The sequence below is a fragment of the Nansenia antarctica genome (assembly GCF_963989245.1).
Source record: "Nansenia antarctica genome assembly, chromosome: 2".
NCBI classification, from domain to species: Eukaryota; Metazoa; Chordata; class Actinopteri; order Argentiniformes; family Microstomatidae; genus Nansenia; species Nansenia antarctica.
Genome location: NC_137675.1, coordinates 27084080 through 27109079, shown reverse-complemented (window position 1 = coordinate 27109079; position 25000 = coordinate 27084080). Strand labels below are relative to the sequence as shown.

The window sequence follows — 25000 nt, the reverse complement described above, 5'->3', positions numbered from 1 at the left end:
CCCCACAAACCACAGACACCAAGCGACCATACATAGGCTTAGCGGAAAAGCGAACATTTGGTCTTTCGGCCCGTCGGTCTTAATCCTATCCCAACAGAGATTGATTTGTTGTGAGCTGTGCTGTAATGTTGTCCCATCTCCCCCCCCCCCCCCCCGGCGTGTCTCCCTGCCCGGGCTATCACAATGCGTGGTCTGGCCTGAGAGTGTGTGTCAGAGAGGGTAGATAGTGTGTCTGGGACTGGGCTCATGTCCAAGAGTGGAGCCGGGCGGCCAGGCCCCAGACAGAGTTTGATTGATCACAGGCTGACTGCTTCTCCTCTATCATCGTATGTCTCTAAAGACTACAACATCAGCGGCTGTTTGTATACATTACCTTTGAACAGAGGGAGGGGGGGGGGGGGCGAGAGCAAGAGACAGAGAGAGAGACAGAGAGAGAGAGAGGTCACTGTGTATCTTAATGACGTGTATCTGGATATATTGTAGTTAATTCTCATAAGGCTTATGCCAATACACAGCTGTCTGCCTATACAACTGTATCCACATACAATACAATGAAGATTTGACCAAAGAGACAGTTATACAAGGCTTTGTCTCATTGCTGTCTCTCCTTCTGTGTGTGCATGTGGGTGTGTGTGTGTGTGTCTGTGTGTGTGTCTGTCTGTGTGTGTCTGTGTGTGTGTGTGTGTGTGTGTGTACGGTGTGTGTGTGTGTACGTTGTGTGTGTGTGTGTGTGTGTACGGTGTGTGTGTGTGTGTGTGTCCCATAGTTCCATAACCTGCAGGAGTTGAGGCACAGCGCGTCTCTGGCCAACAAGGTGTTCATCCAGAGGGACTACAGCGAAGGAACCACCTGCAGGTTCCAGATCAAGTTCCCCTCCGAACTGGACAGCAGGGTGAGAGGGGAGGGAGGGAGGGAGGTGTGATATTATGAAGATGTAAAGGGCAGGGTAGAGATGGGTGTGTGCAAAGGGAAGGGACATGAAGAGGAAAGGGGGAGGAAGAGAGAGAGAGAAAGTGCATAGAGAGGGATGATACTAACTGTTAGCTGTGTCTGGCTAACCGTTAGCTGTGTCCGGCTAACCGTTAGCTGTGTCCGGCTAACTGATAGCTGTGTCTGGCTAACTGATAGCTGTGTCTGGCTAACTGTTAGCTGTGTCTGGCTAACTGTTACCTGTGTCTGGCTAACTGTTAGCTGTGTCTGGCTAACTGTTACCTGTGTCTGGCTAACTGTTTGTTCGCTAGATCGAGCGGACGCTGTTCGAGGACACGGTGAAGACGCTGAACAACTATTACGCTGAGGCGGAGAAGATTGGCGGCCAGTCGTACGTGGAGGGATGTCTGGCCTGCGCCACCGCCTACGTCATCTTCCTCTGCATGGAGACCAGATACGAGAAGGTGAGACCAGATATGAGAACGTGAGACCAGATATGAGACCAGATGCGAGAAGGTGAGACCAGATATGAGACCAGATATGAGACCAGATATGAGACCAGATATGAAAACGTGAGACCAGATATGAGGTGAGACCAGATATGAGACCAGATATGAGCAGGTGAGACCAGATATGAGACCAGATATGAGACCAGATATGAGACCAGATATGAGAAGGTGAGACCAGATATGAGACCAGATATGAGACCAGATATGAGAAGGTGAGACCAGATATGAGACCAGATATGAGCAGGTGAGACCAGATATGAGACCAGATATGAGACCAGATATGAGACCAGATATGAGAAGGTGAGACCAGATATGAGACCAGATATGAGACCAGATATGAGAAGGTGAGACCAGATATGAGACCAGATATGAGCAGGTGAGACCAGATATGAGACCAGTTATGAGACCAGATATGAGACCAGATATGAGAAGGTGAGACCAGATATGAGACCAGATATGAGAAGGTGAGACCAGATATGAGACCAGATATGAGGAGGTGAGACTTCGTCCAAACGGGACATTTCCTCTGACCCTTTGGACATGCTGTCTGTCTGTCTGTCCCTCTGTCCCTGGTGGCTGTCTTTCTGTCCCTCTCTTTTTGGACATGCTGTATGTCTGTCCCTCTGTCCCTGGTGGCTGTCTTTCTGTCCCTCTCTCTTTGGACATGCTGTCTGTCTGTCCCTGGTGAGTGTCTTTCTGTCCCTGATGGCTGTCTGTCTGTCTCTCTGTCCCGGATGGTTGTCTGTCTGTCTGTCCCTGGTGTCTGTCTGTCTGTCTCTCTGTCTGTGGTGTCTGTCTGTCTGTCTCTCTCTCTCTCTGTCCCTGATGTTTGTCTGTCTGTCCCTGGTGACTGTCTGTCTGTCTGTCTCTCTGTCCCTCTGCCCCTAGTGACTGTCTGTCTGTCTGTCTGTCTGTCTCTCTGTCCCTGGTGGAGAAGGAAAGTGAGGAGGAGGAAGGATGTGACGAATAGAGGGGAGACTATTGGGACCAACCACTGAGTTGACCTCCTTTCTGCTCTCTCCCTCTCTCTGTTCTCTCTCTCTCTGTCTCTCTGTTCTCTCTCTCTCTCTCTCTCTCTCTCTGTCTCCCTGTTCTCTCTCTCTGTTCTCTCTCTGTTCTCTCTCTGTTCTCTCTCTCTCTCTGTTCTCTCTCTCTCTCTCTCTCTCCTGGTCAGGTGCTGAAGAACATCGCCAGGTACATCCAGGAGCAGAATGAGAAGATCTACGCTCCCCGAGGTCTGCTCATCACCGACCCCATCGAGAGGGGCATGAGAGTCGTATCCTTACCCTGTGTGTGTGTGTGTGTGTGTGTGTGTGTGTGTGTGTGTGTGTGTGCGTGTGCGTGTGCGTGTGTGGTGCATGCGGGCGGGCTGTGTGAGTGTGAGCACTTGTGTTAGCTCCCTGAGCAGATATCTAGGCCTTAGTGGTCTTAGGAGATGTTTAGGCGTGACCCTGTCAGACACACGGGTGCTCTGACCTGGATAGGAGGAGGAGGAGGAGGAGGAGGCTACAGTAAAGGACCTGGATAGGGCTGCATAGAGGAGGAGGAGGAGGAGGCTACAGTATGTGTGTGTGTGTGTGTGTGTGTGTGTGTGTGTGTGTGTGTGTTAGCGTGTGTGTTAGCCTTGACCCGTCGTTCCCCTCTCAGATTGAGATCTCCATCTACGAGGACCGGGGCTCCAGCGGCTCCAGCTCAGGCAGCAGCTCCACGTCCGGCAGCAGTGCTCGGTGACTGGGGACACACGGCCGCCGCGGCCCCCTGGCTCCCCTGGAGGTCCGTCTGGGGAACCAGGGCCACTGACCGCGGGGCTCCGTCACTATACTTAACACATGCATCCTTCCCTTCTTTCCTTCCTTCCTTACTTCCTTGAAGCGAGGGCAGATCTGTATGCGGTTAGATTAGCGAAAGTGAGGTTACCGCGGTGTGGTAACGGTTCTTCAACTAGTCCTCCAACGACCTCTCTCAGATCTGTGTGGAAGGAAGGAGGGAAGGAGGGAGGGAAGGAAGGAAGGACAGAAGGAAAGATGCAGTTTTGAAGTATTGGAACGAGGCCTAATCCTCACCGAACCCAGCTGCATCACGTGCGGCCGGTCGACCACAGACCCCCAGACCAGAACCTAACCAGACCCGCCGACCAAACTGGAAACTGGACCACGACCGAACCACACAGGAGTGGATCAGATCTAATCGAGAAAACTAAATCCAACTTGGGGCAAATCTCAAATCACAAATCTCAAATCACAGCCTGTTCCCCGCGGTGTTTAACTTAGCCCTTTTTGTACGAGAGTCTGAAGGGGATATGGTAAACGCGGCGCTCCGTATGAGGAGGTGTAGTAGTCTGTAGGAAGTAGGGTGTCATTTGAGACCACACACACACATACACACACACACAGACCACACACCCACTTACAGTACCTGCCTGTATCTAGAGTGGAATATTACAAGAGTGGCATCAGTGAGTTTCCACTACTGTAGTTCCCATACAGCTTCCTGATTTACTCAGTATAGATTTTAAAAATATATATTATTGGACTAAGAACTTAAGAACCGGTTGCCTGGCAACAGGCTCGGTTAGTATGATGTAAATGAAATCATTTGCCACGTTGGCCAATAGAAAAACGTCCCGACTTCATTGGCGCCACTCTTCCTCATAGAACACTCTAGTCTGTATCTATGTGGCAACGGATCTCTAGAAGGGCTGCGTTCGTCGTAAATTCGCTCTGGAAAATCTGATCAGCACTCATGGAATGCCTCTTGTCCAATCAAATTACTTGGTCCCCCTTTATGACGTTGAACCCAGTCAGTGTGCGCTCCGGCGCTGTCAGAGCTGAATTTACGAACGCACCCCCTAGACCTGCGTAGTTCTGCTGAACTGTACGTCACCTGGACTGGCAGACTGACTGAGCGCAGACCAATGTAGCTTGTTACCATCCGTATACATGTAGCTAGCAGATCTGTTGTCCCGCTCGCGCCCCGCGTAGCTTGTAACCAGACACCCCACCTGAACTAACCTCCTTGTACCACAGTGCGGACCAACAACTCTCATAGATCCTACTTATGCAAACACCGAGGTTAATGTAGCATTCTTTCAGGGTGATAAAAACAAAAAAAAAAGAAAGAAAAAAAAAAGAAAGAAAGAAAGTCTTCCTTTGGAACGTTATCCGTTTGAGAAACGCACATTCCTTCGTTTTCTTTGCTATATGAAACCTCCAAAGAACCATAACTGCCAAAACTCCAATCTCCTCCCCAATGTGAAGTGTCTTTGTTTATGGTGACATAATACTGTATTTATGCAAACATAGGGAACAAACTTTCATAATGCTTTGTTGTTTGATACACATGAGGTGTGTGTGGCTGTAGAGGTATGACACATCAAATAAATAATACTGCTCCACCTCAGTATACCAAGGGATCCTGTACTGCCTGTCCATACTGTGTGTGTGTGTGTGTGTGTGTGTGCTGCCTTTGTGTGTGTGTGTGTGTGTATGTATGCGTGCAGCCTTTGTGTATGTGTGTGTGTATGTATGCGTGCAGCCTTTGTGTATGTGTGTGTGTATGTATGCGTGCAGCCTTTGTGTATGAGTGTGTGTGTGTATGTGTATGTATGCGTGCAGCCTTTGTGTATGAGTGTGTGTGTGTGTGTGTGCGCAGGTCTTTGTTCTAGATTGGGACGTTTGTTTGTTTGTCTGTTAGCGATGGCTAAAGTTAGCTAGTGGCTATTTAAACCTGGTGCTTCTCTGTGGCTCAGTTGGTAGCGCATGACGCTAACAACGCTTACGTTGGGGGTTCGAGTCCCACCGTGACCATATCTGCTGGGAAATGTATGCACTCACTGCAACGTAAGTCGCTTTGGATAAAAGCCGCTTTTTATTAAATAAGTAAAACATTTTCTTCAATTAGCGGCCTAATATAAGACTGTGGACATTTAGCACACATTTAGCTCAAATCAATAAGGACAATGTGCTGATATTAGTAAAAACATATTCTCCTACCCTCCTACTGATTCCCAGCGTTGAAAAAAACATCCCAGTCCTTATTTTTCCACAGACTGCGGGCGGAAATGGATGCTTAATGAACCCTCTAGCTCTGTGGTTGACAATGGTCAGAATCAGAATCAGAATCTGAATTCATTCGACATTGGCATTGCAGCAGAAATACAAAATCAATAATAGAATAAGCCGGATATCAACAACACAATCAATGATAGAATAAGCAGGATATAAACAACACAATCAATGATAGAATAAGCAGGATATAAACAACAGTCAACAATCAACAACAGCTGTATATACAATAGCGTCAATAATAGCAGCAGAATGCAAATCAGCATATCAACAGATTTACACAAACACAGCTCTCTGTATTAACGGTCCTTAAGGCATAAACAAGCTATGGCGGCCCATGAACACACCGGAGGGGGGGGGGGTACTCCATCAATGTCACTAAAGGAAAATCCAGGCTTATTTTTTTCTTTCCACAAGTCTCGTGTCGTGAGATTTATCAAAATAAACCTGGATTTTTGTATAAGTCTCGCGAGAGTTATCAAAACATGCCTGCACTGTTCTTTAGCGACATTGACGGAATCACCCCCCTGGACGACACCAGAGAAGTCACACCGTCACCTCTCGTTCAGCTCCAGCCACACCGCGCGATAGCCCGCTTTGTGTGTGAAACCCAGGGCGGAAAACAACCTGCGGGAGGCGCCATTGCCCTCCTCCACGAAGCAGTACACCGGATACCCCCGCTGCTGCCTCAGCCGCCGCGACATGGCGGCGACCAGCAGCGACGCGTAACCGTGATTACGGTGCTCAGGCTGGGTGTAGAGCAGCCCCAGAGCGGCGTGGTGGTAGAGGAGCAGCCAGGACACGGGGGGGGGTTGTCGGTGCTCCTCCTCCTCCTCCGCCTGCCCGTCCCTCACCTCCACACACAGGCTGGGGTGGTGGAGGATGTAGCTCCGCACGGAGGCCAGGCTGCTCTCGGTGCCTCCGTACTTCCAGGTGTTGTTGACCAGCTCTGCGTCACCGGGGGTCAGGGGTCGCAGGGTGCATCCAGGGGGACTGGTAGGACGGGGGGTGGTGGTGTTGTTTCCTGGGGGGGTGGTAGGAGGGGGGGTGGTGGTGGTGGTGGTGGTGTCGTTTCCAGGGGGACTGATAGGAGGGGGGGTGGTGTCGTTTCCAGGGGGGGGGGGGGGGGGGAGGGAGGAGACGTTAATATTAGGGTGTTCCATCAACGTCGCTAAAGGAAAAGTCTTGTGACATTTAAGATAAGATAAGCCTAGGTTTTCCTTCAGCGACGTCGATGGAATACCCCCTAGGTGCCATGTCTGAGGAGGGCAATACCATCGGATTCTTGCTCTAGCCAATACTGAGTTGTTATAATTGATTGGTTATAACACTAGCTAGCAAGATATTTCAAACGTGTGCACTTATTACCGTGCTAGACGGGTTAAGAAAACAACATGTTTGGAACCTTATCTTTTTATTTCTTTTTTTTTTTTTAACACCTCAACAACTAAAAAACACTTCTGGATCGTTTTTTGTCTTCTTGCTCAAAACAGCTCTTGTATTCTGATATTTTGCAGAGAGCTCGTCTTCTGCCTCGGGCAGGAGCGTGTGTAATTACATCCCTCTGCTTTCTGGGTAATTTGAGAGAGTGGTTGTTGTTTTCCTTTCATTACGGGTCTCCCCCATGTGTAGCTGAGGGGGTCTGGTGTCACACTTTAGTGGTGAAAGACCACGTCAGGTCACGTACATGGCATACAGCCATAGTGAAATGTTTTATGAATCTAGCTCCTTGTACAACAACAGTCAATAAATCAACAATATACAAAATACAATATAATAAAGTGGTATGTTAGGTTCCCTAGGCTACCTCTGTGTGTATTCTCTAGACTACCTCTGTGTGTGTTCTCTAGACTACCTCTGTGTGTGTTCTCTAGACTACCACTGTGTGTGTTCTCTAGACTACCACCGTGTGTGTTCTCTAGACTACCACCGTGTGTGTTCTCTAGACTACCACTGTGTGTGTTCCCTAGACTACCACTGTGTGTGTTCTCTAGACTACCACTGTGTGTGTTCTCTAGACTACCACCGTGTGTGTTCTCTAGACTACCACTGTGTGTGTTCTCTAGACTACCACTGTGTGTGTTCTCTAGACTACCTCTGTGTGTGTTCCCTAGACTACCTCTGTGTGTGTTCCCTAGACTACCTCTGTGTGTGTTCCCTAGACTACCTCTGTGTGTGTTCCCTAGACTACCACTGTGTGTGTTCCCTAGACTACCTCTGTGTGTGTTCCCTAGACTACCTCTGTGTGTGTTCCCTAGACTACCACTGTGTGTGTTCCCTAGGCTACCTCTGTGTGTGTTCCCTAGACTACCTCTGTGTGTGTTCCCTAGACTACCACCGTGTGTGTTCCCTAGGCTACCTCTGTGTGTGTTCCCTAGACTACCACCGTGTGTGTTCTCTAGACTACCACTGTGTGTGTTCTCTAGACTACCTCTGTGTGTGTTCTCTAGACTACCACCGTGTGTGTTCTCTAGACTACCTCTGTGTGTGTTCCCTAGACTACCACTGTGTGTGTTCCCTAGACTACCTCTGTGTGTGTTCCCTAGACTACCTCTGTGTGTGTTCCCTAGACTACCACTGTGTGTGTTCCCTAGGCTACCTCTGTGTGTGTTCCCTAGACTACCACCGTGTGTGTTCCCTAGGCTACCTCTGTGTGTGTTCCCTAGACTACCACCGTGTGTGTTCCCTAGGCTACCACTGTGTGTGTTCCCTAGACTACCTCTGTGTGTGTTCCCTAGACTACCTCTGTGTGTGTTCCCTAGACTACCACCGTGTGTGTTCCCTAGGCTACCACTGTGTGTGTTCCCTAGACTACCACCGTGTGTGTTCTCTAGACTACCACTGTGTGTGTTCTCTAGACTACCACTGTGTGTGTTCTCTAGACTACCTCTGTGTGTGTTCTCTAGACTACCACTGTGTGTGTTCTCTACCACTGTGTGTGTTCTCTAGACTACCACCGTGTGTGTTCCCTAGACTACCTCTGTGTGTGTTCCCTAGACTACCACCGTGTGTGTTCTCTAGACTACCACCGTGTGTGTTCTCTAGACTACCACCGTGTGTGTTCTCTAGACTACCACCGTGTGTGTTCCCTAGATTACCACTGTGTGTGTTCTCTAGACTACCACTGTGTGTGTTCTCTACCACTGTGTGTGTTCTCTAGACTACCACCGTGTGTGTTCCCTAGACTACCTCTGTGTGTGTTCCCTAGACTACCACCGTGTGTGTTCTCTAGACTACCACCGTGTGTGTTCTCTAGACTACCACCGTGTGTGTTCCCTAGACTACCTCTGTGTGTGTTCCCTAGACTACCACTGTGTGTGTTCCCTAGACTACCACCGTGTGTGTTCCCTAGGCTACCTCTGTGTGTGTTCCCTAGACTACCACCGTGTGTGTTCCCTAGGCTACCTCTGTGTGTGTTCCCTAGACTACCACCGTGTGTGTTCCCTAGGCTACCTCTGTGTGTGTTCCCTAGACTACCACCGTGTGTGTTCCCTAGGCTACCTCTGTGTGTGTTCCCTAGACTACCACCGTGTGTGTTCCCTAGGCTACCACTGTGTGTGTTCCCTAGACTACCTCTGTGTGTGTTCCCTAGACTACCTCTGTGTGTGTTCCCTAGACTACCACCGTGTGTGTTCCCTAGGCTACCACTGTGTGTGTTCCCTAGACTACCACCGTGTGTGTTCTCTAGACTACCACTGTGTGTGTTCTCTAGACCAGAGGTTCCCAAAGTGGGTGCCGCGGCACCCCTGTCCGGGGGTGCCGCCAAATCTGCTCGTAAAAAAAATTATATATATATATATATTATAATAATACATTAATAAACGTTTGTTTATTACATGTGCAATGGAGTTCATAAGCAAATAAAATATATATTTCTCAGATTTGAAAGACATTAATTTACTAACTAGGCCTACTAGTTACTAACTAACTACTCCTCACTGAAGTCTTGGATCAAGCGGTGAGAATGGTTAATTATGTAAAATCACGCCCGCTGAAGTCACGGCTGTTCAGCACATTGTGCAATGAGATGGGGTCCGAGCATGAGGGGCTCTTATTACACACAGAGGTCCGCTGGCTGTCGCGGGGCAAGGTGTTATCCCGTGTCTATGAGCTCCGAGATGAACTGATCACTTTTGTCAGTGAGCACGACTTGCCATACAAAGAACAATTGGAAGATGAATCGTGGTGGATTAAGGTGCCATCAAGGTGATTTTACCCTTCCCAACCTCCTACTTGTGCGAGCTGGCTTTTTCTTCTCTAGCATACGTCAAGAACAAGACACGCACGCGACTGTCAGTGGAACAGGACCTGCGTGTCGCGCTGTCCACTATCTCTCCCCGCATAAAGAGACTCTGCTCCCAAAAGCAGGCGCATGTGTCCCACTAATGCGCACAACATATTTCTTTGTTTTGTATTTCTCTCAATTTTTACTTACTTTAAATTCTGTCATGATTATTATTGTTAAATTATTATAGTTGTGAGTTACCCGTTTGGTTCAGATGTGAAATAATAATCTCAGAATGAGCATTGAAATGAGAATTACATTTTAAGGCATTATTATAAGCCCCCCAAAAAAGCATTGTTCCATTGATTGATTATACAGGCCTTTGATATTTTATTTGTGTGAAGAATTCCCTCTGAGTCTCCTCCCATATTGTACAATCCTTGAGGGCCACAATTTTATTTAATGTAGCGATAGTTTGACTGACCTATGCATTCTTGCCCATCCATTACAGTTCATTTATGACTTTTATTATCTTGTTAAAATTCATTGGGGCAATACTTATGTATTATATATAAACACACATTTTCAAACCAATTCATCGTGTATTGTTTTTAGTTTAAGCTCCGAGGCATTTTTAAAATCTTCGTAGAGTTGGGGTGCCTTGGAGAAGGGGGAAAGCTTCAGGGGTGCCTTGGTTAAAAAAAGTTTGGGAACCTCTGCTCTAGACTACCACTGTGTGTGTTCTCTAGGCTACCACTGTGTGTGTTCTCTAGGCTACCTCCGTGTGTGTTCCCTAGGCTACCACCGCGAGTGTTCCACATGGCTGTGACTGTACCGTGTGTGTTCCACATGGCTGTGACTGTACCGTGTGTGTTCCACATGGCTGTGACTGTACCGTGTGTGTTCCACATGGCTGTGACTGTACCTTGTCTGAGTGTTGAGATGAGCGCTCTCCGTCAGCGTCATCACGTGCATCACAGTCTGCCTTCTGGTGAGGACCTGATTGAGAACAGCCAACTCCTCCACTGCTCCCACATGGTTGATGTCAACACCTCAGTGGAGTGAACGCACGCACGCGCGTTCACACACACAGAGCACATTCACATTCACACACGCACACGCGCACACACACACACACACACACACACACACAGTAAAAATGCAACTTATTTTCAACAGACACTGTACCATTTAATTATTGAGTCAGGTAATCCACAAGGTTAAATTATCGATCGATTGATTGATTGATTGATTGGTTGATTGTACCTGCTAACAGAGTGAACACGTCCCAGTCGATCACACCTGGAGCTCTCAGCAGGTTCCTCAGACTCTGGCTGTCTCTGGAGTACACACTGTAGATGTTGTACTCACCCTCTCGGTCTGCTGTACCCTACCACACACACACACACACACACACACACACACACACACACACACACACACACACACACACACACACACACACACACAGAGAGAGAGAGAGGAGACAAAACACTCAGTAGGTTCTATCTTCAAACTTTGGCTGTTTGTTACACACACACACACACAAAAGGAACATGTTCGTAGGACCTATACGTTAACACTTAAGTTGTTGTTCGTATCTGTAATCAAAATCAGCAAACTTCGCTACCGTGACGCAATGACGTTGCTAGGGATTTGTCTCTGCGTTCCTCCAGTATAACAGTTCCTCCAGTATAACAGTTCCTCCAGTATAACAGTTCCTCAGTATAACAGTTCCTCAGTATAACAGTTCCTCAGTATAACATCTCCTCAGTATAACAGTTCCTCAGTATAACAGTTCCTCAGTATAACACAGACTCTACGACACAACAGGGACATGGCGTATGTACGGCGCTCACGACGTGAGGTTTGAGAGCTGAAAACGAGAGGTGTTGCACCTTGACCAGAGGTTTGCAGACGAGAGCAGTGAAGCCCGGCCAGGAGTCAGCCACCACCTCCAGGTTGTGGGTCTTCCCGCGGTTGATGTTGAACAGGCAGCCGTAGACCTACAATCATAACGGTTGTTTTATTGCCGTGCAATCAACTTGCCAGTCAATTGTTGGAATTTCGTATATTTAATGCTCTAGGCACAGGGGTCGGCCATAGACGCCGACCATGGAGCAATTAGGGGTTCAGTGCTTTGCTCAAGGACACCTCGAATACGTGGCCAGCCGGGATTCGAACCGCAGAACTTGCGATCATTAGATCATTATCTAATTATTATTATTATTATTATTATTATTTTATCATTGGCTCTACCTCCTGAGCCATTGCTGCCTACAACGCAAAACACAGGACCGCTGTAATCCACTTAAACTTTACTTAACCAGGCAGGGGTAGTGGTGGGCATAGGGGGTAGTGATTTGGACTGGTGATCAGAAGGTCATGAGTTAAAATGTTCCTACGTGGGAATACACCACCAATAGTGTGCCCTTGAGTAAGGCACTTAGCCCTAAATTACTCCAGGGAGACTCCCTATAATCTCTAATCGTAGGCCTAAGTCGCTTAATAAAATAAAATGCCGAACAAACGACAGCCAGGCAAGTACGGGTAGAAAACAATAACCAAAAATAAAGAAAACAATAATCAAGACATTGTGAAGGATATACTACTACTTTAGCACTCAATTTACACACAAAAACAACAACAACAACAACAACAACAACAACAACAACAAACACAAGAGACATAAAGAGATGATGTCACCTTGATGGCCTCGGGAAACAACTGCTTTAGCACCTCCTCTGCCTCCTTCAACTCCGCAGGACCAAGAACTAACATTGTTCTGCCACCAGCAGTAAAGACAGTACTTTCTGTAGTTTATATCAACATAGCTTGTATAAAAATGGTATAAAGCTTAGCACATCTGGACACTAGGGGGCACAGTATACGTTAAGTTGAACGGAAGCACTTGTTGATTAAAGATTATTATTGTTCAGCATACAACAGAGTCAGCAGTCACTTCATTACAGTAACCTTAACGGGTTTTACGATGTTTTCTCAATAATGTGCCCTACAATAAATCAGGATTAGGTTCACCGACGTTCACGGCATGGTAACTAGGTAAAAAAAAACGCTTAGAAACAGTTTTTGATTTGCTTGCCAATACCTACTTTTTTGGAATCTGCAATATTTTAACGTGTTAGTTTATGTATATCGTCAATGTGTTAAGCGAGAGGACAAGTTTCAACTAACTACGCACTTTGGTTGCTCCAAGCGAGGTCTGCTACTCTCTTGAATGTGCAATAACAACTTCCGCATTTTCATCTGCGGCTGCGTTCGTAATCTCGCTCTGAGAGGGCCGGAATGCACACTGGGTTCAACGTCACAAAGAGACCAAGTCATCTGATTGGACAAGAGGCGTTCCATGAGTGCTGATCAGATTTCCAGAGCAAATTTACGAACGCAGCCTGCGTTTTCATCAGCGAACTCCGCCCACCTTGAGAAATAAATGAGGATTTCTTCCAAATAAAAGCGCCCACGTTAAATTTGTTCAAGCGTTTAAAAATAGTAAATATGGATAAAGGAAACAAGTTATATATGTACAGTAATTATCTCTGGAAATAAACATTAATTTAACATCCTCTCAATATATTATTTGTGTTTAAGGGTTTTAAGACTGCTGGACTGCATCAGGCACACATAATGGACTGTACAGATACATATTTTTCCAAGGCGTAACTTCATTTTTACTACCACTCTAGTCGCGCACTTCTAGAATAGTAATCATGTTCCAACCACGGTGTCAAACACAGTGTTGGCTTTTTACTGTACTCAGTGGTCTTTCTGAGGTGCTGTCCAAGGTTCTGAAATAATTTCCCTTAATGGAAATGTTGACATTTTAAACTAGGATGTATAAGGTGTCGGTTGTTCTACATAAAATAAATTCCCTAAAATGTTGTTTAGTCATAAATGTTCATCTGTTCAGGTACATAAGGTTCAGAGATAGGAAATGTTAGGATATTTATAGCATAGAGTACAGCACAGTGTTTTATTTGTATAGTATAGTATAGTGGATAGTGTACATAGCCTTTATTTATGTAAACCAGCTCTTTTCCCTTCTTGTTTTTAGTATTTTTTTCCTAGCACCAGGGGAGCCCCCCCTCCCAAATTTCGTTGTATGGTACCTGTACTATATCAATGACAATAAAGACCATTCATTCATTCATTCATTCATTCATTCATCTCTTACCTGGACTTGCTAGAACAGTACCTATTGATAAAACGAGGAAGAGGAAGCACAGAGGAAGGCAAGGAGACAAGGAGACAAGATGAGGAGACGAAGCCACTTTAGACTATTGAGACACAGCCTGAGTCATAGCACGCAGTGATGCTGGCAGGTCATGTGACCAGGAAGCTGACTGCAGACTAGCTGTCTCCTCTGCTGTCAGCAGAATTCTGGACCAGACAAGCACAACACAACACACAACAACACAGTAGATGAAAGTGGAAGAGCGTCTCTGACGCTACTGTGTTTGGCCTGAGCAGAGAGGAGATGCTGCTGGGACATGTCTAGCAAGCCTCTACAACCAGGATAGAGTGTCTGAGAGCACGGAAGCACAAGAGGAGAGGAGGAGGAGGAGGAGAAAGACGAAAGACAAACACCAGCATTCAGCCTGAAGGTACAGGTAGAGTATGGGTGTATTAACCTGTCTGACAGTGTTTTCCTGAAGCTACAGTACATAAGAATGTTGTCTGAATGTTGTAGCAGTGTTTGGGTTGCAGTGTATGAGGTGGATATGTCGTAAGAGACTAGAGGTGGTGGTGTATGAGTCAATAACACAAATACGTCTGTGTTTGAGTTAAGGTGGCAATAGAATTATGTTTCTGGTTGAGTTAAGATAGCAATAGAATTATGTTTCTGTTTTAGTTAAACTCAGGATACATAAGTGTCTATAAATTGTTATTTTTAAAAATGTAGTTTAATCAACAAAAAAAATAAGGGAAAAGGTAACATAATGTAGACTGCTATGGTATGGTGCTGGAAATAATGAATATGAGGTTAGAAAATAGTGAAGTGTCCCTTTCACCATTGGAGGGAGAAGAATGCACAACTGGTAAGACCAGCAACTTTACTCCTGCATGAATAGCAGAACAGTCCTGACTGTCTCGACACACTTCCAGAACACTGCTTTATCAGTAACCACGGCAACTGCAGCTCAGTGGCCTTGCGATTAGAGTGTCCGCCCTGAGTTTGGGAGGTCATGAGTTCGATCCCCGGCCGAGTCGTACCAAAGACTATAAAAATGGTACCCGATGCCTCCCTGCTTGGCACTCTGCATTAAGAGGTTGGATTCAGGGGGTAAGACCCTGCGACATACCAGAGTCATGTCCAGGTCATGTCCAGGGGGGTGTACTTGTACATCAAGTTGCCTCACGCTACGGAAACAGGAGATAGGCTCCTGCCCCCTAAGGGCCGTTAGGCTCGAGAACCATCGGTTCTCAAGGCTACTTACAGCGACAGCAGCTAGTCTTAGAAGATATTATCTCAACATTGAAGTTCAACAGAATCTGCTCTACCGCATCGAATGGCATGTTCTTTTTTTTTTTTTAAACAGTCTGTTCTCACGCCTCCTAAAATGCTGATTATGCTTTTTATCAAAATGGAGAAGCAAAACGTTCCTTGATAACAATCTACACTGCCTATAAAAATGCGTTCTCTCTCTCTCTCACCCAGACTGAAACCTTGTGGCGATGGCAGCTTTCCTCACACACATCGTTCTGGCGGCAGCTGTCGTGGTGTGTGTGTCGGGGGACAGGTGGTCCGAGCCGCCCTACAGGTCTGACGTTAGCGACGCGGCTAACTTTGCCATCGACTTCCACAATCACAGGAGTAGCTATGGCAACGCCTACAAGGTCCTCGCCATCCTCTCTGATAAAGCACAGGTCTGTACACTCTAACTGTCCATGGGCTGTAGGCTTCACACTGCACTCTACACACTACACACTACACACTACACACTACACACTGCACACTACACACTGCACACTACACACTACACACTACACACTGCACACTACACACTACACACTGCACACTACACACTACACACTACACACTGCACACTACACACTGCACACTACACACTACACACTGCACACTGCACACTACACACTACACACTACACACTACACACTACACACTGCACACTGCACACTACACACTACACACTACACACTACACACTGCACACTACACACTACACACTACACACTGCACACTACACACTACACACTGCACACTACACACTACACACTACACACTGCACACTACACACTGCACACTACACACTGCACACTACACACTACACACTACACACTGCACACTACACACTACACACTACACACTACACACTACACACTACACACTGCACCCTCCATAGTACCTCAAGTACCAGAAAACAACCTAATGAAAACTTCTGTAGCCTACTGTAACTAATATGCACAGGCATGTATAACTGTCTGTTATGGTTGGTGAGCTTTTCTGTGGTGTTTCTGGTTAAAGCAAATAATAAAAAAAAGTCAAATGTGTTTCCAATACAGAGGTTGAGGTCTGAGCTTGTGAGGGAGGAAGTGATACTACTGCTGTTACACTAACAATATCTGCACACTATGGGCCCTATTATGCACTTCTTAACTTGCCGTCTTAAGTGTTAATTAAGACGCACCGCCAGGTTAAGACCTACCGCCACCCTTATTATGCGCTTCATACGCGCTACTGCTATTATGCAGGTGTCGATAGGCGCCCACACATAAGACGTAAAACTCCCGTGCATATATTGCTCATTGTGGGAGTGTTCATATGTTAATAAAGTGCACTAGGCGCCCCTGCTATTATGCGGTCTGACTTTGCTCCTATCGCTAAGAAGTGGTTTGAAAAGTTCTTAAGTTTAGACTTCATGCACGTTTTGAAACACGAGCGCGCCTCCGCGGTTTGCGCATGCATGTGGGCACACATGAACACGCACGTGGCTCCACGGCAAGACGTCAATTACGGTCACAGTATAAATGCTTTATTTCAGAAGGGAGAGGCAGAGAAGCGCGCTGACCTCCTTCTCAGGACTTCCATAATAGCATAGCGCTAATGACTCAACGCAGCCGGTTCTTAAAGGGAATGGCACCTGGCACGCTGATTGGGTTGATTGAGAAGACGCCCAAAACACACCCATGACTAATTTCTTTGCTTAGCGCCGGGTTTTAGGCGCCCACTACCGCACGCATAATAGCAAAGTGGCCTTGACCACGCCTCCACGTCTTAAGTTTAGATCTACCGCCTCGTCTTATTGATGAAGTGCATAATAGGGCCCTATATCTCCAATGAAGAGCTCCCTGATGCTGAGTGGACTAGCCTGGTTAAATATATAGTAAAACTGATAATAATGATAATAATAATAAGAAATAATAATAATAATAATAATACACTTTATTTATATAGCACCGTTTTACAACCATGTGTAAGTGCTTTACAAATAGATAAAACACATACAGTATGCAAGTAAAAACTAAAATATAAAAGTAGAAACAATATACAGTTCATGAATTGTAAACTCTAAACCTCCCTCCTCTGCCTCCCAGATCGACCCCCCTGCCCGTGTCACGTACACCATGTCGGTGCGTGTGGGAGAGACGGTGTGTAGGAACGACCCTGGTGTTGACCTGGCTGACTGCAGCCTGCAGGACCCTGCACATGCTAAGGTTACCTACCACCAATCACCTTTCACCTGATAACACATGTGCAGGGGTCTGACCAATCACCTTTCACCTGATAACACTATGTAGGGGTCTGACCAATCACCTTTCACCTAATAACACATCTGTAGGGATCTGACCAATCACCATTCACCTAATAACACATCTGTAGGGATCTGACCAATCACCATTCACCTAATAACACATCTGTAGGGGTCTGACCAATCACCATTCACCTGATAACACATCTGTAGGGGTCTGACCAATCACCATTCACCTAATAACACATTTGTAAGAGTCTGACCAATCACCATTCACCTGATAACACATTTGTAAGAGTCTGACCAATCACCATTCACCTGATAACACATTTGTAAGAGTCTGACCAATCACCATTCACCTGATAACACATTTGTAAGAGTCTGACCAATCACCATTCACCTGATAACACATTTGTAAGAGTCTGACCAATCACCATTCACCTGATAACACATATGTAGGGGTCTGACCAATCACCTTTCATCTGATAACACATCTGTAGGGGTCTGACCTATCACCTTTCACCTGATAACACATCTGTAGGGGGTCTGACCAATCACCATTCACCTAATAACACATCTATAGAGGTCTGACTAATCACCATTCACTTAATAACACATCTATAGGGATCTGACCAATCACCATTCACCTGATAACACATATGTAGGGGTCTGACCAATCACCTTTCATCTGATAACACATATGTAGGGGTCTGACCAATCACCTTTCATCTGATAACACATCTGTAGGGGTCTGACCTATCACCTTTCATCTGATAACACATCTGTAGGGGTCTGACCTATCACCTTTCACCTGATAACACATCTGTAGGGGGTCTGACCAATCACCATTCACCTAATAACACATCTATAGAGGTCTGACTAATCACCATTCACTTAATAACACATCTATAGGGATCTGACCAATCACCATTCACCTGATAACACATATGTAGGGGTCTGACCAATCACCTTTCATCTGATAACACATATGTAGGGGTCTGACCAATCACCTTTCATCTGATAACACATCTGTAGGGGTCTGACCTATCACCTTTCACCTGATAACACATCTGTAGGGGGTCTGACCAATCACCATTCACCTAATAACACATCTATAGAGGTCTGACTAATCACCATTCACTTAATAACACATCTATAGGGATCTGACCAATCACCATTCACCTGATAACACATATGTAGGGGTCTGACCAATCACCTTTCATCTGATAACACATCTGTAGGGGTCTGACCTATCACCTTTCACCTGATAACACATCTGTAGGGGGTCTGACCAATCACCATTCACCTAATAACACATCTATAGAGGTCTGACTAATCACCATTTACTTAATAACACATCTATAGGGATCTGACCAATCACCATTCATCTAATAACACATCTATAGGGATCTGACCAATCACCATTCACCTAATAACACATCTATAGGGGTCTGACCAATCACCATTCACCTAATAACACATCTATAGGGGTCTGACCAATCACCATTCACCTGATAACACATCTGTAGGGGGTCTGACCAATCACCATGCATGTAATAACACATCTGATGTCTGTCTGTCTGTCTGTCTGTCTGTTTCCAGACTATGACCTGCCATTTTGTTGTGCTGGCTGTTCCGCGCTCTTCTGTTCCAAGTTACCTCCTGCAGGATGAGTGCACCTGATCCCCCCCCCCCCTCATAAAGATTAATGATGTCATGTGTACTGGAGTTCACATTCCAAATGACTTTACTGTTCTGCACAGTTCAGCACAGTAATATAACATTGTTATTATATTATTTATTTATTTTTTAAATGTAGGATCTTTCTTTTCATTTTTCTTTAATGTTTTACACATTATTACTTTTTAATATGGCTATTTCAGTCCTTTATGGTAGGAATTTACTGTTTATATGGTTTGTATGAAAGCACTCCTTGGCTAAAGATGTGACTGTTTCTCCTAATATTGTGTGTATTATGATGTATTGATTTCTGTGTGGGACTGTATTATTTAGGTGTTGTTTTGTTATTGTGTAATATAAACAATAAATATTGTGGACAGGTTGGACCTGCAAAAGACGCCTTGGTCTCAGAGTGTTTCCTGTGTATAAATAAAGGTTAAATAAAATAAATTTAAAACAAATAAAATACAAATACATTTGACTGATTGATCAAGTAGAGGTGAAAACTGCTGCTCTCTGGCGAGATCCTATTGGCTAGATGGCAGGAAGAGGGCGTGGCCACACACATGTCAAACCAACAAGTCGACACGAGCAGAGAAATCAAAAGTGAAACTCTGTCGCTGTGGGGGAAAGAAACTCCGGGGAACAGTTTACAGATGAGTCTTTTACTCGTGTGATTGAAGCCAAAACACTTTATACTTAGGTAATATATACATATAGGTAATACAGATAGGTAATATATACATATGCGTTTTTCCAATGATGACTGTGTAGTGTGTAGAGTACGCTCATTGATTTCATCTGTAGTGTAATGTCATCGTTCTCGTCTTTCTAGTCTTTCTTTTAGACTAGTTAGTAGAAACAGAACCGTAAACCTTTGTTTATGTCCATTGTGTGTGTGTGTGTTTTTGTGTGTGTGTGTGTGTGTGTGTGTGTGTGTGTGTGTGTGTGTGTGTGTGTGTGTGTGTGTGTGTGTGTGTGTGTGTGCGTGCGTGTGTGCGTGCGTGCGTGCGTGCGTGTGTGTGCGTGCGTGCTGTTGTGGGGGGGGGGGGTGCCTGCCTGTCCGTCTATCCCTCTCTTTCTGTTCATCTGCTGTGTTTGCCTGTCCGCCTGGCTGTCTATCTTGTCTCGTCTTTCTCTCTGTCCATCTGTCTGTCTTCCTGTCTGTCTGTCTGCCTGTCTGTCTGTCTGCCTCTCTGCCTGCCTGCCTGTCTGCTTCTCTACCTGCCTGTCTGTCTGCCTCTCTGCCTGCCTCTCTGCCTGCCTGCCTGTCTGCCTCTCTGCCTGCCTGCCTGTCTGCCTCTCTGCCTGCCTGCCTGTCTGCCTCTCTGCCTGCCTGCATGCCTGCCTGTCTGTCTCTTTGTCTGCCTGTCTGCCTCTCTGCCTGCCTGTCTGTATCTCAGTGATGCCGGTGGTCCAGTTCAGTGGCTGGCAGGTGGTGAACGAGAGGCGGAGGGTCCTGAGGTCCGGTCAGGCTCCGCGGGGCAGCCGAGCGTACACCATGTACCACGGCACCCACCGCTCCAACGCCAGCGCCATCATCACCGGGGGGTTCCGGCCATCGGCGGGAGGTACGCTGGGCCCGGGGGTGTACTGCAGCCGGGACATCGCCAAGGCAACGGGCTACCCCGGGGGCTGCTCCGCCGGGGAGCGAGTGGTTCTGCAGCTGCGTGTGCGGGTGGGGCGCGTGAAGAGGATGGACGGGCTGGGGGGGCCGCTGGCGGGGGGGGCCGCCTGGCAGCAGAGCGGCTACGACTCGGCCTGGCTGCCCCCCCGCCCCGGCGGGCACGAGGAGGACTGTGTGGCGGACCCCCGCAGGCTGGAGGTGACGGGCGTGGCGCACTGCACCAACGCGGCCACCAGGGGCACCCTGGAGCAGCTCATCAAACAGCAGAGACATGGGGGGGGGGGAGGAGGGGGGAAGGGGGGGAAGGTGGGGAGGGGGGGAGGATCAGCAGGGACGGGTGTGCAAGGGGTGTGCAAGGGGTGTGGTCATAAGATGAAGGATGTCCATTGCCTAGAGCTGTGTTGGGGGTGTGGTTCCAACGTATGCCCTTTTATGGACAAACATGTCTGCCACAGCAGAGGCTGAGAGGAGGAGCTACGACCATATTAGGCTTCCTATCTAGAGGATTCACTACATTAGAGGTTACGTTCGTAAATTCGCTCTGAGACCGCCGGAGCACAGAGTGACTGAGTAATTTGATTGGACTTAAGAGGCATTCATCACCAGTGCTGATCAGATTTATCCAGGGCGTATTTACGAACGCACCCTATTATGTAACCATTCAGAGCAGCTGCGGCTAGAGTTGATATATTTATCTCAATGACTCTCAGTCCTCATAGGGGTGACCTGGAAGACTGTATTTGAGGACGGCAGCTGTGATTACATTATTGGTTACTAATAAAGAGGCTAGTGTTTAGAAATCTGGGGGGTATTCCATCAACATTGTTAAAGGAAAATCTAATAAGGCTTATTAGTTATTTACATTTTTTTGTTTGTTTTTGTTTTTTATCTCAGGCCTTATTTGAAGGCTGATTGTGTTGAAAGTTGGCTTCGACTCCATCTATGCCCAACCTTTTCTGTTTCTTTACTGGTTTCTGTCTACACTGCACACTGCAATTCAAATTAATAAATGTAGTTATTTTAATTTAATTTCATTGAATTATTGAAATAATATGGTTAGTTGATGTCATGAAAACAGCAGTTGACGTCAATCAAACAATGACAACACCAAATCAATCAAACAATATTTGATAGTCATCAAAGATTGTAATGCTAATTAAAACAATATAGGCTATGTACGCCTATGTGCCTGTCTTCCCACAGTCCATGGTCGGCCTTCCCTCAACCACCACGTGTCCATGCTCGGTGTATTCCAGAGCATTCCAGTTGACCACATTTCCCGGTGGATAGGCTCTGTTGTCCGTGTAGTTGTTGATCTCACACGGGGTCAGAACCCGATCCCACATGTGTACATCAGTCTCATGTCCACAGAAGGAGACAGACGATCTAAACCCGGCACTGTAAGTGTCCTGCTGTTGACCCAGGACGACGCTGAGGGGGCCAGAGATTGGAGAGTGGCCGGCTCTCAGAGCTTTCTTAACGCTCGGTTTCCCGTTCACCCAGACCTGCGTCAGCCCCGTGCCGGAGTCCCACGTTCCGCAGACGGACTCCCACTGGTTCAGTTCGCCCGGCAACCCCGAGAAGTGGACAGGCGCGTTCGCAACTGTCACCCTGTCACCCTGTATCTAACTAAACGCCCCCTCCCTCTTAAGATGACGAACCCTTCGGCGTGGGACGGCGTCGCCAATGAGAAGATGGCCCTGGGGGGGTCCTGGTAGTAGTAGTCGGTGAACGACCGAATGCATACGGTGACCGCGGAGAAATTCTTCTCCATGCCGGGAATTATCTTGACGTGGGCGGTGCTCGATGCCTCAGGGAAGATGACCTCTTTACCTGACATGTCTGAGAGAACGACAACGATAGAAAGTAGCGTTGTCATTGACCTGCCGTGAACACATCATCACATTATAGCCTAGGCCTACTCATAACTGCAGGCTTTTGCTGACTGTAAACTAGCCTATACATGAAGAAACATAAATAGTTAAGTTCCCTATTCTACCTTCCACCTATTCCACCAGTGACAACAGGCAAACACAGGCACTGTGTGTCCTGCGTAAGTAATGGGACAGTGAAGCATTTTCTTTACTATTTATTTTGGCTCTACACTCAATATTGTATACACACAAATACCATCAAATAAAAGCTGAGAATCTCCTCTTTTACCTCATAGTAATGGTTTGATTTCAAACCCAAACTTCTGAAGCGTAGGGCTAAGGGGGGCCTTAGGGCATTATAAGGGCTGTTTGGTTCAGATTCTTCCAAAAGTACCAAATTTGGCCCAGATGTTGGTCCATACCATACCTGATCAATTTTTGATGGGCGCCAAGATGGGCCATATTGGAAAAATCCAATATGGCTGCCACCAAAAAAACAAAAAGGGCTAGAATCATGAATGATACCACTTTTTAGGGGTTTTCTGGGTCCTGTAATCTGATTCTGATGTTTTTTCAATGATTTGAGGTCAAGTTTACCCCTCAAAGTTAGAATAAAGGTCATTTGTGGGTCAAATCCAACTTTTTAAAAAATTCATTATTATTATTTTCGGAAATAATGTTTTGCCCTACAATGGTTTTTAGTATTTTTTTCCTAGCACCAGGGGAGCCCCCCTCCCAAATTTCGTTGTATGGTACCTGTACTATATTAATGACAATAAAGACCATTCATTCATTCATTCATTCATTAGATTTTTGAACTTGTCTGTTAGAGACAGGGGATTGTTTTAGATGCTGCACCTGCAGTTCTATTCGTTGCCTAGCAACCTTATTTAAATGCTCTGTTTACAGTTATACAGTTACAGTTATAGTCCTTGGGCCAAACCCCCAAATTGAACATTTCATTACCAAATTCTGGGCAAATTCTAGATGTGATTTTTTTATTCCTATACATCCCTAGATTATGTTTTGATATGATAGACCTTTTGGTTTGGCAGCTTATTAGTGGTTATCACCTCTTAAAGGTATGGAGTGCTTTTCTTCAAAACCGGAGTTTTGACAGAAAAAGTCCCCTGCCATATCTTGCTCCCCTTCGTATGATTCGCGCGTAGCTGTGCTGTGGTTGTGATAGAGACATGAGCCCTTTCATGTTCTTTATGCGCCTGAGTCTCCTAAAACCGTAGAGACCAACCCCGAGTCGATCAAAGCTTCCTGCGCGGAGCTAATATAACTTTCCCGCACCTACCCCCTACCGGTGAATGCCTAATTGTTTGTGGTTTTCCGGAGGTATTGTGCGGTAGGTGCGGGAAAGTTACCATAGCTCAGCGTAGGAGACCCAGGCGCATAAAGACCATCTGGGCTCATGTCTCTATCACAAGCACAGCCCGAGCTACGTGCGACTCACGCGAAGGGGAGCAGAATATGGCAGGGGACTTTTTGATGGGTAAAACATTTTACCTCATAGATATCACCATGAAACTTCCCCAGTTGATTACTTACATTGAGACAATAATTTTTTGTGGTCGGTTGCTGGAGGAACCAGGACGCCGGCTACACTGCACAGTTTAGCCCGAAATAGAGAGAGTGCTTTATCCCGCTAATAGAATACAGTTCCAGTAATAACACTTTTATGTCTATATTGTAATCATTCTCTTCATCTGTTTTTAAATGTTGATCTATTTATATCGGTCTATTCTTGCCAATTCCTTATTACCAGTGGAAAGGGGGAACGCTAAAACACTTTAGGACTTTCCGTTCAACGGAGGAATGTATAGAACTCGCATAGAGTTCATCTCGCATTTCCCCCGTTGATGTGACGAACTAAAAGCGGCAAGTAACAGGCACTTAACGTTACATGTTTTAAGGCTGATCTGTGCATGATAATGCTGCATTTTGACATAATTCTTATCGCATTTCCCCCCGTTGAGCTGTATAGCGGCACTTATTACAGTGAGGCGCTCTTATGACACGTAACTCCTCCTAAAGTCCCGGGTCGCTCCGTATAATGGAGAAGCGTTTCTGAAAGTACGGCACAGCTCGGATACAAATGCGGCCCGCGTCAACATAACCTTTAACTAACCCCAACATAACCTTTAACTAACCCCAACATAACCTTTAACTAACCCCAACATAACCTTTAACTAACCCCAACATAACCTTTAACTAACCCCAACATAACCTTTAACTAACCCCAACATAACCTTTAACTAACCCCAACATAACCTTTTAACTAACCCCAACATAACCTTTAACTAACCCCAACATAACCTTTAACTAACCCCAACATAACCTTTAACTAACCCCA

At 46.3% G+C, this 25000-nt stretch overlaps 3 protein-coding genes and 1 pseudogene across 6 annotated transcripts in view; 2 read left to right on the top strand and 2 right to left on the bottom strand.

Moving 5' to 3' along the window:
* The window catches only part of LOC308151283 (golgin subfamily A member 7B-like), a 4095-nt gene extending 901 nt beyond the window's left edge, over positions 1-3194 (top strand). Inside the window, exons 2-5 of the mRNA XM_080524121.1 lie at positions 767-892; positions 1242-1394; positions 2614-2715; positions 3087-3194. Of these exons, the coding sequence (XP_080380247.1) occupies positions 767-892; positions 1242-1394; positions 2614-2715; positions 3087-3170 (465 nt within the window). The 3' untranslated portion in view covers positions 3171-3194. The remainder of the gene's footprint in view (positions 1-766; positions 893-1241; positions 1395-2613; positions 2716-3086) is intronic.
* Positions 3195-5347: 2153 nt separating this feature from the next.
* On the bottom strand, positions 5348-12912 carry LOC308152051 (glycine N-acyltransferase-like protein 3). 3 transcript variants are annotated; one of them, XM_080524957.1, is made up of 6 exons: positions 12842-12912; positions 12435-12513; positions 11627-11734; positions 10995-11118; positions 10654-10780; positions 5348-6586 (listed from the first exon to the last, which is right to left on the bottom strand). In XM_080524957.1, the coding sequence occupies exons 2-6, from the start codon at positions 12507-12509 to the stop codon at positions 6058-6060; spliced, it is 963 nt and encodes a 320-aa protein (XP_080381083.1). In that variant the 5' UTR covers positions 12510-12513; positions 12842-12912; the 3' UTR covers positions 5348-6057. The 3 variants fall into 3 exon arrangements, with proteins under 3 accessions (XP_080381083.1, XP_080381085.1, XP_080381084.1); XM_080524959.1 differs by having other exon boundaries at positions 10654-10753; XM_080524958.1 differs by lacking the exon at positions 12842-12912 and having other exon boundaries at positions 12435-12655.
* A 6863-nt stretch (positions 12913-19775) lies between these two features.
* Positions 19776-21508, top strand: LOC308150031 (uncharacterized protein; the record flags this gene model as incomplete). The annotated part of the gene is made up of 3 exons (XM_080522902.1): positions 19776-19840; positions 20541-21027; positions 21484-21508. The coding sequence occupies exons 2-3, from the start codon at positions 20543-20545 to the stop codon at positions 21506-21508; spliced, it is 510 nt and encodes a 169-aa protein (XP_080379028.1). The 5' UTR covers positions 19776-19840; positions 20541-20542.
* Positions 21509-21945: 437 nt separating this feature from the next.
* Positions 21946-25000, bottom strand: part of LOC308150030 (serum amyloid P-component-like) — an 8449-nt pseudogene continuing 5394 nt past the window's right edge. The window contains exon 2 of the transcript in view: positions 21946-22606. The product of the transcript in view is annotated as a serum amyloid P-component-like (transcript). The remainder of the gene's footprint in view (positions 22607-25000) is intronic.

Bases quoted from the DNA above. Each gene is read 5' to 3' on its own strand.
- LOC308152051 (XM_080524957.1), bottom strand. From the start codon at position 12,509: ATGTTAGTTCTTGGTCCTGCGGAGTTGAAGGAGGCAGAGGAGGTGCTA. The intron at 11,735-12,434 runs GTGACATCATCT...TTATGATTGTAG, and splicing joins TGTTTCCCGAGGCCATCAAG to GTCTACGGCTGCCTGTTCAA. The intron at 11,119-11,626 runs GTGCAACACCTC...TGTGTGTGGTAG, and splicing joins TCTGCAAACCTCTGGTCAAG to GGTACAGCAGACCGAGAGGG.